The sequence below is a fragment of the Populus alba genome, chromosome 15 (assembly GCF_005239225.2).
Source record: "Populus alba chromosome 15, ASM523922v2, whole genome shotgun sequence".
Classification (NCBI taxonomy): Eukaryota; Viridiplantae; Streptophyta; class Magnoliopsida; order Malpighiales; family Salicaceae; genus Populus; species Populus alba.
This window is the reverse complement of record NC_133298.1, coordinates 3602982-3620006: the sequence shown is the minus strand read 5'-3', so window position 1 is coordinate 3620006 and position 17025 is coordinate 3602982. Positions and strand designations below refer to the sequence as shown.

The window sequence follows — 17025 nt, the reverse complement described above, 5'->3', positions numbered from 1 at the left end:
CCCCAACTTGCATTCTCCGTTAGTGGTAGTTAATAGATCCGTCAAGTATGCACGCGCTTGCCATCTCCTTGCATGTTGGTGCACGAAACGAAATCCCAATTTGGAATTGAAATAAATTATACCTTATAATTTGGATATTCCAAGACCTTCTATCGGAATTATGTTGGTTCAGGTAGTAGCCTTCGTTAGTATTCGTTCTCTGCAAATTTTTTTTAAAAAAAAATGCTCCAAAAATTTGAAAAACATCATAAATGATGACACATTACATAGCCCATCATCCATCAGCAAAGTTAATGAAATGCACAAAACAAGAACAATAACTTAAACATTAGGTTTAAAACTAGGAGGTACAAGGGGAGGTATTTCTATATTTAAAAGAATTAACAAATATTTAGGATTGACTGACTCTTCCTAGAGAGGAAACCGACCAAAACTGAAGAAAGAAGGGAGAGGGGGGGTTTAATATAATACTCAAGACATGATGGCATTTTTCTGAAGATCATTAAAGAAGGGGATTTACAATTAAGACAAGAAGATTCGAGCAGAAATAGTTATGTAGGATGATGATGGTCCTCAGGTCTTTAATGGAAGTCTTCTCTTCTTTGCACCTCTGCTTCAAAACCACTTGCGAGTATTTCCTAGAAAAAAACATATAAAGTCTTTCATGTTGTATGTGTATACTAGAGTATTCTCCTCTTCCTTGTAGCATTTATTGAGCACTCGACTTCTTCCACATCACAAGGGACTTGAGAAACTCCATGACCTAAGATGATGACAAGCAGATGATAGCCACATTAAATAGCTGGGGACTACAGGCCATTTCTAACGTGGCGCAAAGGCAGAAAAGAAACCTCATGGAGACAGAGAATTCAGAGATCCACGAGACATGTTTCATGAAGCATTTCTAAAGTCAAAAAGTACTTCGAATAAAAATAAATTGTACCTCGGATGGGTCCCTGAGAGAGTAATATGCATTGCTTTCCTTGGGTGATTTTGATACCAGAATCCCATAACCACAGTTCCTCTCTCTCAAAATCTATTGCATGTGCATCGAAGTAATTCAGCAAATAACTAAAGAACATGTCATAAAAAATTCAGCAGTATATACTGAAAGAAGAATGTCGGGGTATTTTATCCATAGATTACCTTAAATGCATCTTCATCTGTCCGGTCATCTCCAACATAAATTGGGAGCACATCATCACAATTGCTGAGACCTAAAACATATTTTTGTTGCAACTCAGTATAAAGCAAAGCTTAATATTCTATATATCATTTGTAACAAACAGTTCAGGAGTAAAAAGTTGCTCACCTAGTGATTCAAGTAGAAACACAAGAGCTTTCCCCTTGTCCCAATTGATCGTGGGACGAATTTCTAAAACCTAATCATTATGAAAATAACAGAACATAAATAATAAATTCTTTAAACCAAAAGGAGTGGAGATTAACGAAACTAAAAATGGAAGTACAGATGATTTTATATGTGATGGATCTAAAATTTACCTTCCTCCCAAGAGTCAATCGCAGGCGGGGGTACTTCTTAATGACATCTTCGACACACTCCCAAACTGCTTTCCATTTCTGAAAACAAATTCAACAAAGAAAGATTAAAACAGGAATAGCTCCTTTGTTTGGCAAATAACACAAGAGAAGTGGATTGAAAATTCAAGATTTAAATGCTCAAAAAAGAAACATACATCTTCATCAACATTTCGGTAATGTACAGAGACACAGAATTTATTGTTCTCAACTGTTGCACCTTTAATTTCTTCGGTACTCTTGACAAGGGAGCTAAAAACCTGCAAGTATGAAATCAAGAATAAGCAAAACAAACAAAAGCACGTCAAAATTGGCATTGAAGAGAAGATATTCCCAGACCTCATCGATCATAGGTAAAAATTCTCTAGCTGGCTGGAATAAATTAACTTCATTTCCCTACATTCAGAAAAATCAAATGAAAACCTCAAATTAGAAAATTAAGGACAGATGTGAAGACACTGCAAAGAGATGTCAGGATTTTCATGGAGGTTTTACCTGCGTGTCTGTAGACTCGATACAATTTGGGTGATCATCAGATGTAGACTGCCTAACAGGGCCCACGATATCCATTCCATGGCTACCCGCATAATAGAGTTCTGTTAGTCCTACAAACTCGTATACCTGAATAACAAACCCACCAAGGATGAATGAAAACATGAACCAAGGAAAATAAATGCTGACAAAGTCATCAAAAAGTGTTTTCATTTATTTTAAAACAAGTTTGTTAGCTACCTTGTCACGGCTTCTACCACTAATTATTGCTGTGGGGAAATATTTTGCCACTTTCTTTACAGTAGAACGCATCTACAAAAAAATGCAAAACTTCAGTGATGACGGTAAAAAAGAACAGGATAGGAAGTGAATCTCAACAGTAAATTTGCCATATATGCCATTAAGAAACTATTCTTACAACATCAGACATGAAGGCATTGTCAGGATTTTCTACAATCGGCGATAGAGTACCATCATAATCCAGGAACAAGGCGATTCTCTTGCCTTTTGCAAAGTTTGCAATTTGCTCAAAAGATGCAATAGCAGATGGATATTTAAGCTGCATGATGAAGAAAGATGCACAAGATCATAAAAATGAATCATCTACCAATATAACAATAATATTAAACATATAAATGAACTTGAAGGAAAGAATTACAAGCCAAGTGCGGTAGGCAGCTTCCGGATCAGGCGAGGATAGCTCTAAGTTAATTTCCTTGTTAAACTTCTTGTGAGGAGGAGATGATGATTTCATTGCGTCCAGCCAACCAATGGAGCGAACATCATCAAGAACTCCAGTTTTCTTCTTGGGAATAGATAACCATAGATTCGGTGAAAAAGCTGCACCACCCGAGGGTGAGCATGGGTACAAACCATGATGCCCACCTAGTCTTGACTTGACTAGGGGTGCAGAGTCAGTGAGCACAGGAGCACTGTGATTTGATTTGAGGTCCATCGGATCCAGATGAGCCAGATTCGTAAGATAATTTATAACGCCAAAGAAAGCAAATGCTAACAGTAGATTGTCCTTGCAAATTGAACCTATAACAGATTTTATTGGATGTCAGGAATCTCTTCACCCAGCCCTTTTATCGAGGAAGAACCACCTCTTCAGAGTTATCTTGTCACTGCTGCTTGGCAAGCAGTCCATCAAGCACCGGGCTCCTGAATGCTAATGGCATAACAAATGCTCATAAGAATATAATCAAGTACAATGTCAAGTTTCTCTTCAAAGAAAACCAATATCCAATTTACCTATAGGTTTTCATCGCCTTAACCACCACGATGGGCCAAAAAGGGGCTTGAAAATACTGTTAATATTTTTGCTTTCACGTTCCGCGGGAAGTCTTCAATCCTCTGCAAAGCATGGAGAAACAACTAAGTGATGCAAGAGACACCAAAATAAAGCAGTTTTAGTAAATCCTAAAATAATCTACTGTATGTAGCAGAGATGTTGAAGTTGAATGTGCAAATGATTGTGCAAAACGAAACAATCATTAAAAGAAAAATAATAAAACCCACAAAGCAGTTCCCAAGTAGGCTTGAACAACTTTGGTGTGGCAAACAGAACATTCTCAAAAATAATGGACTTCTCGCATGAGAACTGTCACCAGACAGAACAGAAATATATATTACACTGAGTTATCTATTCTGTATCCATTTTAACTAGAAAGCCTAAACATTTTCTACTGGTTGTCAAGCATTCACAATTTCCTAATATAGAATCCGTTTCCATAACCCAGAAATCTTCCAATAAAGGACTCTAGTTTTACAGGAAACAACTCCAGATAAAATCAGCAGTGTGGCATCCATCAACGAATTCAAAACGCCAAGATTAAACTATTTTAATCATTCTCCCTAAATAGTGTGCTAATAACATTATTAACCCAAATAGCAGGTAAACATCGTGGAAAAAGAACACTAAAGCAAATCTATGTAACCCGACAAACATTAAAAAAACAGTGTTCAGCATTAAAAACTGGCCCACAAAGATGATATCTGGTAAGAGAAAAATATGAGGAAATGGTAGTTGTGTACAATAAAAAGCTGTCTATACTCATTTATTCCCACATGTTAGAGATTGAAGCATACATATGCACCACACATAATGGGCCTGCATTACAAGCATGGAATCATTAAAACATATGGGCCCCGAAGATTTATCAACTGATGTAAATATATGTCTTAAATGCAAATTAAAAATTAAAAAAAATCATTTATTTTCAATAACAAAGATATCTCCATACTTTTGTTGCTATTGCTGTCACATTCTTCTACTCTAATCTTCTACTCTAAACTCAACAACCAAACAGCAACACCAACACCAACACCAAGTTCCCTCGAAAAAGAAAACCAGTCATACCCAAATAACATATACACAAAGTACTGAAAACCCCATATAACAAAACCACTCAAAAAAACCAATTTTTTTTAAAAAAAAAAAGAAAGCAAAATAGAAAATCCCAGATAATAAAACCACTCGCAAAAACTTCTCTTTTTTTCAAAAAGAAAAATCCCAGTTAATAAAACCACTCAAAAACTTATATTTCTTTAACGTGGAGGGGGAGAGTCTGTGTGGATTTATTATGGTCAATATTCCAGCAAGGAAAAAATAAGGATTCATGAACACGATTTTAACGCAAAAAAGAAAAGAAAAGAAAAAAAGAAATTGACATTTGACATTTGACGGCGACCATTTAACGTATAAAAATCGGAGAGATAAGAACAAAGGCTTGTATCACCATCGTCATTATTGCTTTGTCAAACACAGCTTTGAAAACAAATATCGTTTTTGCCGTTACGAAATAAAAACTGAAAAAACTGACAATAATTTTAATTTTAATTTTTACCAAAGAAAAAGGACACAATGACAAACAAATAAAACTAACACCAAAACTAAAATCAGATTCAATTAATTAATTTTTTTTTTTTAAAGGAGAGAGATGCAACCAATGAAACAAGCAGCAGAAATCAATTTTTTTTTCTCCAATAAAAAAAAATGGCCGACACGTTCCTAGCGTAAGTAAGAGTATAAAAGGAATCAATAACACAGACATGGAGAATTTGACGACAGAAAACGCTGTCGTTTATAAAACAAAGGGCATTCCAGCTTGCAAGACAGCAGAGATAGATGAGAAACTAGGGAAGATTGGACAGACACGCCGTCGTTTCATACAGAGATATAAGAATATTAACGCACCTAACAGAATCTCCAATCCGAAATGAAAACGACGCTAAGGAAATCTTTAAAATGCAGGTGCCTTCCTTCAAGAACAAAACGCAAGGAATCAGATGAAACGAAACCGTTTAGGTATCTTACAGTCGTCGTAACGAAATGAAACGAAGAAAGCCAGCCCCAGCTCCGACACCAGAAAATAGACTTCTTTCGGAAGAGAGAGAGAAGAAGAAAAAAAAATAGGAAAATACCTTTTTTTTCTGAAGAATCGCAAAGAACGAGAATCAAGCGATAGAAAGATTTCTTTCTCTTTGACGCAAAACGAGGAGGAGCTAGAGATAGGGAGGGCGAGAGGAGAGACGAACGTTGGTTGAGGAGAGCAGGTATTTATAAACAAGAATATAGTTTTTTTATTTTTTATTTTTTAAATGAATGTGTTTATAAGCCTAATTTCACGGTATTTAAATTAGAAAACCTCTCAACGTCACACTGTTGAAATATAGTAATTTTTAGCAAAAAAACTATAAACATCAGTTGGCGCGTTATTATTACGCGTACGTTTGGTGACTTTTGAGAGTGGTGGTGGTGATGGAGGTTCGGTTGTCAAGCAGCGACGCGGAAATTTGATTTGATAGAAATGAAAAATCTCTCTTTAAATGAAAAAAAAATACTAAAAAATAACTTATTTTAATAATGCAAAAAATAAAACCTTGGTTTGGTGGTTTTCTCACATGTTAAGAGAAGAATTTTGTTTTACATTTATCTTAAGATTTAATTGGTAGAAGAAAGATAGTTAAAAATATTCTAATTCTATTCCGAAAATAACATTTGCTTTTAATTTCTTTGATTTTTTTAATGTAACTTATTATTTTGATATCGTAAAATTTATAGTAATAATCCTTAATGAATTAAGAATATGACTTTAAAATATATATTTTTAATTAATAATAAAAGAAATTTTTATTCTTTTTAGTGAAATAATTTGAAAATATCATTTATTAAAAAAATAACTTAATCATAATTATAAACAATATTAAAATAATCAAACAATTAATTAAATTTTACTGGTAAAGGTTAGAGGTCACAACACGTGCGTACCTATATTTTAATCTTCCTCTCTTTTAAGTGTTATTTTATTATTATTATTATTATTATTAATTTCTATTAACTTTTCACAAAAAATCAGAAACATAATAAATATGATGTTACAATATTACAATATTATATTTTACTTTCTATAAATATAAAAAAAACATATTAAATATAATTTAACAAGATATATAATAAAAAAACTCAAAAATTTGTAATATATCTAGACAAGCATTTTCAAATGCAGAAAAATAAAAGTACAAAAAAATTATGCCTGCTATTGTTGTATAAAATTTTTTTTAAAAAATAATTTTATTTGAGAATATATTAAAATATTTTTTATTTGTTATGTTAGCATATTAAAAAATTTTTAAAAAAATATAAAATTAATTTAATATGTTTCCTATAAAAATACTTTTAAAAAAAATATACTCACAAAACTCCAACAAAAAAAATTCTTCTTAAGTTTTGTTTATTCAGTTGGTGATTATAATAATAAATAAAAAAAAAAAAAAATGGTCTAACTAACGCGGGGTCCAGGGGGATCTTAGAGGGTAGACAACATGTGGGAGTGAAGACTTGTCGAACAAAGTGCGTGAGACCACCTATAAGTGAGTCTATTCTGACGTGGCCATGTATCAGCACGGGTCCTACCTGTAAACCCGTTTGCTCCGTTTTAACCTTTTTTAAGTATTTTTTATTTAAAAAAATTAATTTTTAGATCACATTGCGATTTAAAAATATTTAAAAAATTATTTTAAAATTAAAAAAATAATTTTTATTTTTTAAAAAATATAAAAATAAACGGGTTATAGTTTATAAAAGAAAGTGGGACAACCGAAACGTGCCGTCGCTTTCACAGCTGGGTGATGGTCATCGGTGACGGTCGTTTAATGTATAAGGTCCCACGTGGCAGGAAGTGCGGATAGTGGGCCTAAGATGCTCTAAGTAACTGTAGCCACGCGATGATGTGAGGTGGCAGGAGATGGGGTAATGATGTGGGGTCCAGTGATTTTAGGGTCCAGTTAATGTTAACCACGTAAAAAAAATCTGCCTCGTTATCGCCTTGCTTTCGCTCACCTTAAAACCTGACCTGCAGTTCAATTCGAAACAAGCCCGATCAATTTTCGTCTTGAGAAGAGTTTTAAAAATATAATCTTGAAGTTGATTTATTAATCCGATTAAATTAAATTTTTTTAATTAAAAATATAAAATGATTTTATTTTCAATTTTTTTTTATTTTATGATAATTTATCTAACTTCTGGCCTGAATTTTGCATCAACTCGACCCATGATTCTAATTTTATATCTATATTAAATCGACCTTGAGACTAGTGTAACAGCTATAATTTTTCTTGTTGTTAATAAATTTCTAGGGCGCGCTGCTTTTTATAAGAGAAAACATTCCATTTTATTTTTCTATGTGCAATAATTAGGTGTGAAAAGAGGTTTATTCTATGACCACACTGTGTATTGCTTCTTTATGGTATTTTTCAAATAATTTACATTAAATAAAATTTATTTTTCAAGTAGTTTTATTAGTATAACATATTATTTCATATACAGTCATGAATATTTTAAAAGATTATAGTATAGTTTATATTGGAACAAATTAATTGAATATAGATCCGGCAAGTGTTTGAAATATATATTTAAAAAAAAAATAAAAAAGAAGTGGTTAAGATATTGAACGGGATTTTTTAAGGAATCAATGTTCAATAGAAAATGTATTTGGAATAAAGTAATCGAATATATATACAAAATTTCTTAAAATACATCATGTCCCAAACAATTTTGCCCTTTTCTATGGATGGGAGCACATGTTTGACAGGAAAATGAAGACCATGCACGTAAAAGGAAGAAGTTGCGCATGAAGTTTCATGCGGACAATTAAACTACGAAAAAGGCTACAAGTCAAAACTTGTGGCATTACTTGCGGTAAAGAAAGTTCCAGGTTTCATTGTCTCCGAGTTTAAAATAATATAAATTTGGTTTTACTGGGACTTCAAATTTGTATCTTTCTATCGAGAGAAAGTTTTGATTGCTACGACTCCTCACCAAACAAGTTAATCTCAATAACATATAGTTTTATTGCCACGAGGGCTGACCAAGCAAGTTCATATAGTTTTATTGCCACGAGGGCTGACCAAACAAGTTAATCTCAATAACATATAGTTAATACTGGGATAATTTACTTGTGCTACTCCACAGGTGAAATTTAAAAATATTGCTAATGTTTTTTTTCCTAACAGAAAAAAACTAAATTGTATAATGGTTTACCCGATATAATCCGATTGACTTTACTAGTCTAAAATCAACTTGTAAAAACAAATTTTGATTAAACAAAATTTAAAGATAATATATTTTTTTAATATTACAATAACAATATATTATATTAACCTTGAACAACCCGGGTTAATATGTCAAATTCATGACCCGGGTTATGAGACTGTGATAACTCTGTAAAAAACAGATCGAAATAAATTATTAAGTCTAATTCTCAACCGACCCATTATTAAAAGATGAAACTGAAAAAAAATAATTAAAAAAGGACCTAAAAAAGACCTGGGTTAATATGTCAAACTTACAACCCGAGTCATTGTACCGAGATAAATTTATAGAAAAAAATAAAAAATAACCTAATTTAACTTGAGTTAACATGTTAAATCCGCGATTTTAGTCTCAAGATCGAGACAACTCCTTGGATAGAATGTCAAAACAAATTATAAAACTTGATTCTCAGTCATTCATGTCGGACCTAATGCTAAACGATGAAATTTATAAAAATATCAATTAAAAAAATAACATGAAAATCAAGCAAAATAAACCTGAGTTGACCATTAAGTTTTATTACCGAGTCATGAGATCATGACAACTTAATGAAAAATAGTGCTTTGTGAAGAGGGGTACAATAAGATCCCTTTCTTTTTTAGTTTAAAGTTAATTATCGAGCTGAGCTAATGATTTAAATTTAATCATAATTATTAAATTCATTTCATCTAGTAGATTAATTCAAAAAAATTTAGACTTGGAGTCTAACCTAAATTAATTTTTTTATTGAATAAAATAAAATATTAATCTAGTAAAATTTAAGTAGACTTTTAGTATTACAATTAATATGGTTTCTCAAATTTATTTAAACTTGATTAGGTATGTATTAGAAAAAAAAATCAGTTTTACACCTTTTTTTTAATAAAAATAGTTAAACCAATAATTATGAAGCAAGTTCCTTTTCAAGTCAATTCTAAAATTAGACTTGATTATAACCACAATCGTGGAGAAAAACTGCCCCGTCGATGTCGACAACAATAATGTTCATTGCTGAATCTTTGTAGGCGGCAATGAAAAGGCATGTGATGGGACATTACCTGCTAGCTACTCAATTTTTCAAAATAATATCTCGTTATTGGTAAATTTATTTAGGTGTTTTAAAAGCATTTAAAAAGATTATTATTTTTTATTTTAAATTGGTTTTTTAATTTTTTTTATCATATATATATATATATATATATATATATATTCATGACATGTTATATTACACTGAGAATAAAGCTTGAGTGTGTGGAAGTGTGATAGCTCGGGAATGATTTTAATAGTGTGTTTTATTTTAAAAAATACTTTTAATGTATTTTAATGATTTTAATAAATTGATATTAAAAAATATATATATTATTAAAAAAAAAAAGTCTTTTTCGAAAAAGCAATTTTTAATTTAATATAAACACGCACACGCAGACGAGAAAAACGCCCAAAAGCAAATCTCTCGAGGTTCACACTTAAAAAAGAGGCTACTGTGTAGTGGACTGCACATTTTACTTCTCTTCGTACGTGCTGGACACTTCTCAGCCACCGTCTACCAAAAGTTCAGTTTTTTTTTTTTTTTTTAATTGTTGCTTGTTTTTTATTGTAAGAGTGTTTTAAATTTTATTTTTTTTTCAGTATTTTCACGCACTAATATTAAAGTAATTTTTTAAAATAAAAAAATACTTTTAAAACCCTTCATGACACGCAATGCTGACTGGAATCTAAACTCTACATCATGGACTTTTAGGCTACAGTGAGGATTAAAAAAAGGGTGGAGAGAGGTGGGGGGGGGGGGGGTGGCTCCGTTGAATTGCAAAACAATGGGGAGCTGTGTACGGTCATTGGAAGCTGGCAAACATACAAAAAGCTAGTTCTTCAAAAAGAACAGGAGAGGGTCAAAGACGCTGACAAGAGAAACACGAAGGGAAGTAACCAGGAAAGGAAAACCAATAATATTTGTGCATTGAAAAGTGAAAAAGCATCTTAGATTTTTGCACTTTTCAACTTTCTCTCCCGTGCTCGGGGGGCCATGATCTGTGGTAGCTTACCGAACCTTCTCCTTCGATGCCGTAGGTTGTGGTAAGTTGGACCTCCTCTGAATAAACTTATGCATTAAATAATCTTGCTTGCTTGTATTTTTTTTCCTCTAGGTTTTTTTGACATTGACATGTCCTGAATATTTCAAAGATCCATCGAGGAAATATACGAGTAAAATTATGAGGGAGGATGTGAAAGCAGCAGGAGTGTCTTACTACTTTTTTTCACTGAGTCAACCTCATATATATATATATATGGAGTTAATAGGCTAATTCAAGTTTTGTTTTTTTTATAAAAATATCAAATGATATAAAAAAAAAATTTTTTTTTCATTGACCCGGTTTAGATCAAATCTCAGTTAACGAGTTGTCGGATTGACCGCCGGGCTGATATTACTACCGAGGGTACTAAAGCTTACTCTAGACTATATTTTTTTTATTTTTTTTCATTTTAAATTTGAGGTTAAAATTTATATTATTTAGGTTTGGTATAAATGAGCCAGCTAGCACCTAAATTTAACACCAAACCCTTAATTATTGATGCTGGAGTAGTTGATAATTAGGAAGGAATTAATCTTGACAGTGAGATACATTGATTAATACCATTAATGACTTCGTGAGAATTATTGTAACAAGAGAAAAACCACTCGGGGGAGATGAAGAGGGGCAGCACCCATAGTTTTGCTTCCGCATTTAAGATTATTTTAGATTAACTTGTTCGTTAGTATTAAGATCCTAGCTAGGTATTTTATTAACACAAGAATTCCTTTGAGAAATTTTATTTTTCACTATGTAATTATTAGATACTTTCATCACAAAAAAAGAAACAAGAAAGAGAAAAAATAATAATTGAAAAGGAATATTTAGTAGTTATCGTACGATCGAATACTATCAAATTTTCATCTCAATTTTCTCAATTCTTTTGCATTCAAGTTTTTTTTTATGGACTTTTCAGATTCATATATAAAGTGATAGTACTAAGAAAACTATTAAAAACCTCTTATAGTTTGATTTAGTTTTTATTTTTCAGTTGTACTTTATTTATTGAAAAGAATATTTTTTTTTAAGAACACGAAAAATAAAAATATCATTGTATATAATTTTTATAGTATATAATATACATATAAATTACATTGGCTTGAACTTGTAACCATTTTATAATCAAAAATCATGATATTATGTTAAATAATCAATTCAACCTAATAATTTAATCTATTAGATAAAATTTTCAATATATAATTTATATTATTCTTTGACAATATGCATATAAAGATTGAGAAATTGTGTTCAGTTTCCAAATTGTTTGATAAAAGTCACAAGACATTTTTAATTTTTTAACAAAATTTTAATAAAGATTGTTTGGGAGTATGGTTGTGATTGTTTTTTTTTAAATTTTTTATTTAAAAATATATTAAAATAATATTTTTTTATTTTTAAAAAAATTATTTTTGATATCAGAGTATTAAAATGATTAAAAATATTAATTTAAAATAAAAAATAAAAAAATATTTTTAAAACATGAAAATACTAGTACTGAAAACCAATACCTTTGAATTTTTCCTCGCATCATAGAGATGCTTTTGAGAAATAAAGTTCATATTTTTTATACGATGGCGTGATCAAATTATGAGGAATTAAAAAAAAATATTGACATCTGCGCCACGCGCGACTGAATTCTAGCATGAAAAATGTTGCCATGCGATGTCATCAACTTAACCGTAATCTGGCTGGTTGTTTTTTTCAATACACAATCATCATTTAATAATTGTTTAATTAATAATTATTTAATAGGCGCTCACCCAACATTTTCTTGTTCCTTTTCGTAAATGTCGGTGAAGTGACAATGACCCAATTGTATATTAATGATTTTAAGTCCATGATTTCAATGTTTTCGCCATGGTCATGACATGAGAAGCAGTTGTGGTTAATGGTGGATGTTGATTTATTAGGGAATTTTTTTATTAAAAAAAAACCACCACAGTAAATATAAAAAATTGACTGCATAATTCTTGTTTTAAAAACATCTGATAAAATAATATAGTTGTACCTGCATATTATATTTTAAAAACACAATATTTAATAAATATTGTTATTCTCTTTAAAAAAAACCACCCTCAAATTTGTTCTTAAAAAAACCTATCAAACACATAGGAATTGTCCTTAAAACAATAAAAAAAATAAATTCATTATAATTTCTAAGCATCCCTGGTTATTTTTGTGATATATCTTATATATTGATAAAAACTATAATTTTATAAACTTTTTAAAATTCAAAACACTTTTTTTCCTTTTAAAATTTGATAGTAACCGAAATAGTCCACTACATTCTAGGAGCCGTTTGGCTTTGCGTTTCAATCGACGTTTTCATCAATTTCAATTTTTTTTTTTTTTAAAATTGAGTGTGGTTTGTACGTTTTGGATCGTTTTAATGTGCTGATGTTAAAAATGATTTTTAAAAAATAAAAAAAACATCATTGGACATGTATTTTCGGCACGAAAAGTATTTGAAAAGCAATCGCTACTACACTGCCAAACACGCTCTTAGTTAAAAATTACATTTCTCAATCGCAATATTCTCAAACCGTGTTATTCCATAAAAAAAAATCCTATATTAATTCACCACTTGTTTGTATTTTGTGTGCTAATTGTTAATTTATCCTTTTATTATTGTGTTGGAATAGAAAGTATAAAAATATTAGAGTTATAGTTGTGTTTTTAATGTTGAAAATATAAAAATTTATTTTTTAAAAATATCATAAATATCAACCAGCCTGATCAATGCTATATTCCTTTCCCAGGGATAACTAAAAAACCTTCCAACCATTTAAAAAATAATAATAAATGGACTACTCTAATTCCGATTTAAGAAAACTCTTATTGAATAAGGTGATAAAAAATACAAATAAATTGTTTGGAATTCAATCACAAAACTATTAATTAAAGAACACTTGAACGTGAGAGGACAATTATAATAGTTCTTTAATTTAGAAGTAATTTCGCTATTTGACTTGGACTTGGTTGCTAGTATTCGCCACGTTAACTAGAATCTGAATCTTGCAAAGTAGCTAATAAAAAAACACAGAAAGCTGAATTATTTCCTCTTTGTTTTTTTTTTAAATATTTTTTTATGGTATTTTCAAATTATTTTGATTAAAAAACAACCAAATCGTTACATTTTAAAATATTATGGTAGTTATACAGAACACAAGGCAATGACATAGTTGACGAGGTCGTAACAAAAAACATGTTGTTTCCTTGGGAAAGAAGCTAAATCAAAAAGATTTGGCCATGGCAGGGGGAAATGATGGCCACAAAGATAAACAAATAAAAATAAAAATAAAAATAAAAAAGCAATATGGCTTTTCGAGTGAACTCTAGGTGGGCATGAGAGGGCACTTACAGGGAAAACGAAATTGATATTTCATGCTAGAAGAAGCACAAATGACAAAATATGCATTTAATAAGTAAAAAGATTGTCCTTGTCGAGAAGTTCATTGAATTTGGACTGCCTAGAGTGGAGATTTCTTTCCTAATCTCTCTTATTTTGCAGGGAATTACAAGAAATCTCAACTTAATGTAACGAGAGATTAGGGCCACAAATTACATACAAGTTAGGTTTAGCTAACCAATCGTCTCCCGTGCTCTTTCTCTAGTCTGGAAGATGGAAAAATACCAATCGCACCAAACTAATTAAAAAGATGAAAAGCAAAGCGATGTTTATAAGACTCGTTTTGCTTTGCTTCTTAACCTACCTTTTTATTTTTTAAAAAAAAAAAACATGTTCGAAAGAAATACTCATTTGACATTGCGTTTCAAACTAATCTTTTACCAAAAAAAAAAAAAAACATAAAAAACAATACTTTAAAAGTATTTATAAAAAATTGAGATTTTTTTAGCTTTAAATTAAATTTAGGTGATTTTTTTATTGTTTTTGATAGGTTGATAGGAAAAATAATTTTTTTAAAAAAAATATTATTTTAAAATAAAAAATATTTTTAAAAATAATCATTATCACAACACCAAACTATAACACAAAATAAAAATGATTTTTTTAACAAATTTTAACTGTGATTTCAAAAAAATATGGGATGGATACAATCTTTTTTTTGTATTCATCTTTTTTTTATTCATGTAAATATAATATAAATAAATTAACTCATAAATTAAAGTATTTTTAGGATTATTAAAAATTTATATAGTTATTAATTTTTAAAATTTAAAAATTAAACAAAATATATATAATTATCCGAAGAAGCATATTAATAATAATAAAAAAAATAATTAAGTATCATATATAATTTTCGCACAATGTCAGAATTTTTTTATTGTCAACTAAATGCTGTGAAATGGTTGAAAAAAGTTTTTTAATTTTGTAAAGTCTTGCCTCCAATCCCTGTCTTTCAAAGCATCTGTTTCTGACCCGCAGCAATAAATTCAGGCAAGGGGTGACGGATGCGAGGGCACATCAGGTGGCAACCCAGGCACAGCTTTCAACAACTCATTTATTACCATAAAGGAGCTCCTCCACTTCTCCTTCTTCCCCTTTCCGTCTCATGCCTGGCAACAACTGTTTCTCTGTCACGTGGAGGTTGGAAAAGTACCCATAGATACCAGTCAGATTAAAATGTTCAAACTTCGAAGTTTCCACTCTTGACCCAAATAGATTCTCGGCAGAGTTGGGAGACTTGGAAACTGCATCCAATGCTTCTCCATTAAGGAATTCCCCCTCGGGAGGGTACACAGTAGATGCTATTTTTCCTTCGGGATATTCTTCTCGAAATGAAAAGCAGGTGTTCTTTCTATCATACCCCCATAGTTATTGAACTCGCTTTCGGTTGATATGTCTACCCGAAGTCCAGCAAGGGCTATTTTTTTTTTCTTTAAAAAAAAAAAAAATTGTTTTGGTAGTTGAATTTGGGACATCAAGATTTTATTTGGATGACCTAATCAAACCATTATGAAACTTGGTTGGGTCAATTAACTTTTTTTATTAAAAAAACTAAAATTTTAAATCTTTTCTAATTTTTTTTTATTTAAATTAAAAAAATAAATATAAATTAACTTAATAATCTACAAATTAACTCAACAAATTCAACTATGTTCCCGCTCACAACTTCGGGAGTGGAACTTACAATATCTCTGTTTATGGAAACACAATATAAAATTTTTGGTGGTTGCCAACTTGAACCCAAAGTCCTTCCTTACGAGCAAGATGGTTGCTTATAAATTTATTCGGCCTGTTTCAGTGTCAATTTTCTCTTGTTTCGAAGAAACAACTTTCTATGGGTGCCTCAAGAGAACTAAAGCCAAGTCTTTGTCAAACAAGAGGCCGCATTTGAATTAAAAAAGGCCCCTTCTGAAACCTAGGGCTTCTTTCTTTGACTCGGACGAAGTAATCCCTAGAAAGGCTACCTCCATGAACATGGAGCACTGTCCGGCTTCTGAAACATAGAGTAGACTATGATTAGAATACCCCTTAGTTCAAAGTAAATTATAAAGGTTTTTTTTTTTGGAAGTCGACAACACTTTATTCTTTGAGGACCACAAGGTAATTTTATTTTTTTCTTTTTAAATGTAGTTTATTATTCTTAATTATCACAGTTTCGAATCAATTAATTAAATTATAGAAAATAAGATAATATTGTTATGGTACAATAAAGAAATCCACTTAACAGTTCATAATTAGTGAATACCCATTTTTTTTTTTTTTTTTATAGATGACAATACTTTTGAATTCATTTTTAAGGTGATAGTTTAGTATTAGTAACTACCATAACATGAAACAACTAGCAAGAAAATACAAAAGAAAGTAACTACTTCCACAATAGCTGTAACCTAATAAAAAAAAGTGTTTGGAGTATAATAATAGTTGTTTTTTAAAATATATTTTATTAAAAAAAAAAATATTTTTAAAAAAATATTTTTGACATCAACACATTAAATAATCTAAAAATAAAATAAAAATAATACAATATCAAACATAACAAAAACTTTACACTTGAGCATAATTATTAAATCTAGATCGGCCTGACATGTCGATTCAGGACTTAATCAATCCGGTGGCTAAATCGATTCAGGTTAGCTAAAAGAACAAAATGAATAAAAACCCGACAAAACCTGATTGTCCTGTTGAATTGACCCGGCAAAACCCGGTTGAAACTTGATTTTTTTTTTCAAATATGTTTTTTCTCCTAGTCAAAGGCTATTGTTTATATATATAGTTGATTGTTAATCATTTTCAAAGTTCATTATATAAATACTAAGAATAATATTTTATTTTTTCAATGTAAGATTTAAAACCTTTTAGTATATAAATTCTATGTTTACAAGAAAAAAATTATTTTTTCAATATAAAATTTGAAGCCCTTTAATACACACACTCTATGTTCA

At 30.4% G+C, this 17025-nt stretch overlaps 1 protein-coding gene across 4 annotated transcripts; it reads right to left on the bottom strand.

The window, feature by feature from the left end:
* Positions 1–299: 299 nt before the first annotated feature.
* Positions 300–5614, bottom strand: LOC118056318 (trehalose-phosphate phosphatase A). 4 transcript variants are annotated; one of them, XM_035068493.2, is made up of 14 exons: positions 5458–5614; positions 5231–5295; positions 3286–3387; positions 2690–3202; positions 2450–2590; positions 2272–2343; positions 2035–2160; positions 1879–1935; positions 1698–1799; positions 1504–1581; positions 1313–1382; positions 1147–1217; positions 944–1036; positions 300–763 (listed from the first exon to the last, which is right to left on the bottom strand). In XM_035068493.2, exons 4-14 carry the CDS (start codon positions 2984–2986, stop codon positions 710–712), a joined length of 1161 nt encoding a protein of 386 aa, XP_034924384.1. In that variant the 5' UTR covers positions 2987–3202; positions 3286–3387; positions 5231–5295; positions 5458–5614; the 3' UTR covers positions 300–709. The 4 variants fall into 4 exon arrangements, with proteins under 4 accessions (XP_034924384.1, XP_034924385.1, XP_073261132.1 ...); XM_035068494.2 differs by having other exon boundaries at positions 5231–5291; positions 5458–5603; XM_073405031.1 differs by lacking the exon at positions 5231–5295 and having other exon boundaries at positions 5458–5603.
* Positions 5615–17025: the final 11411 nt, after the last annotated feature.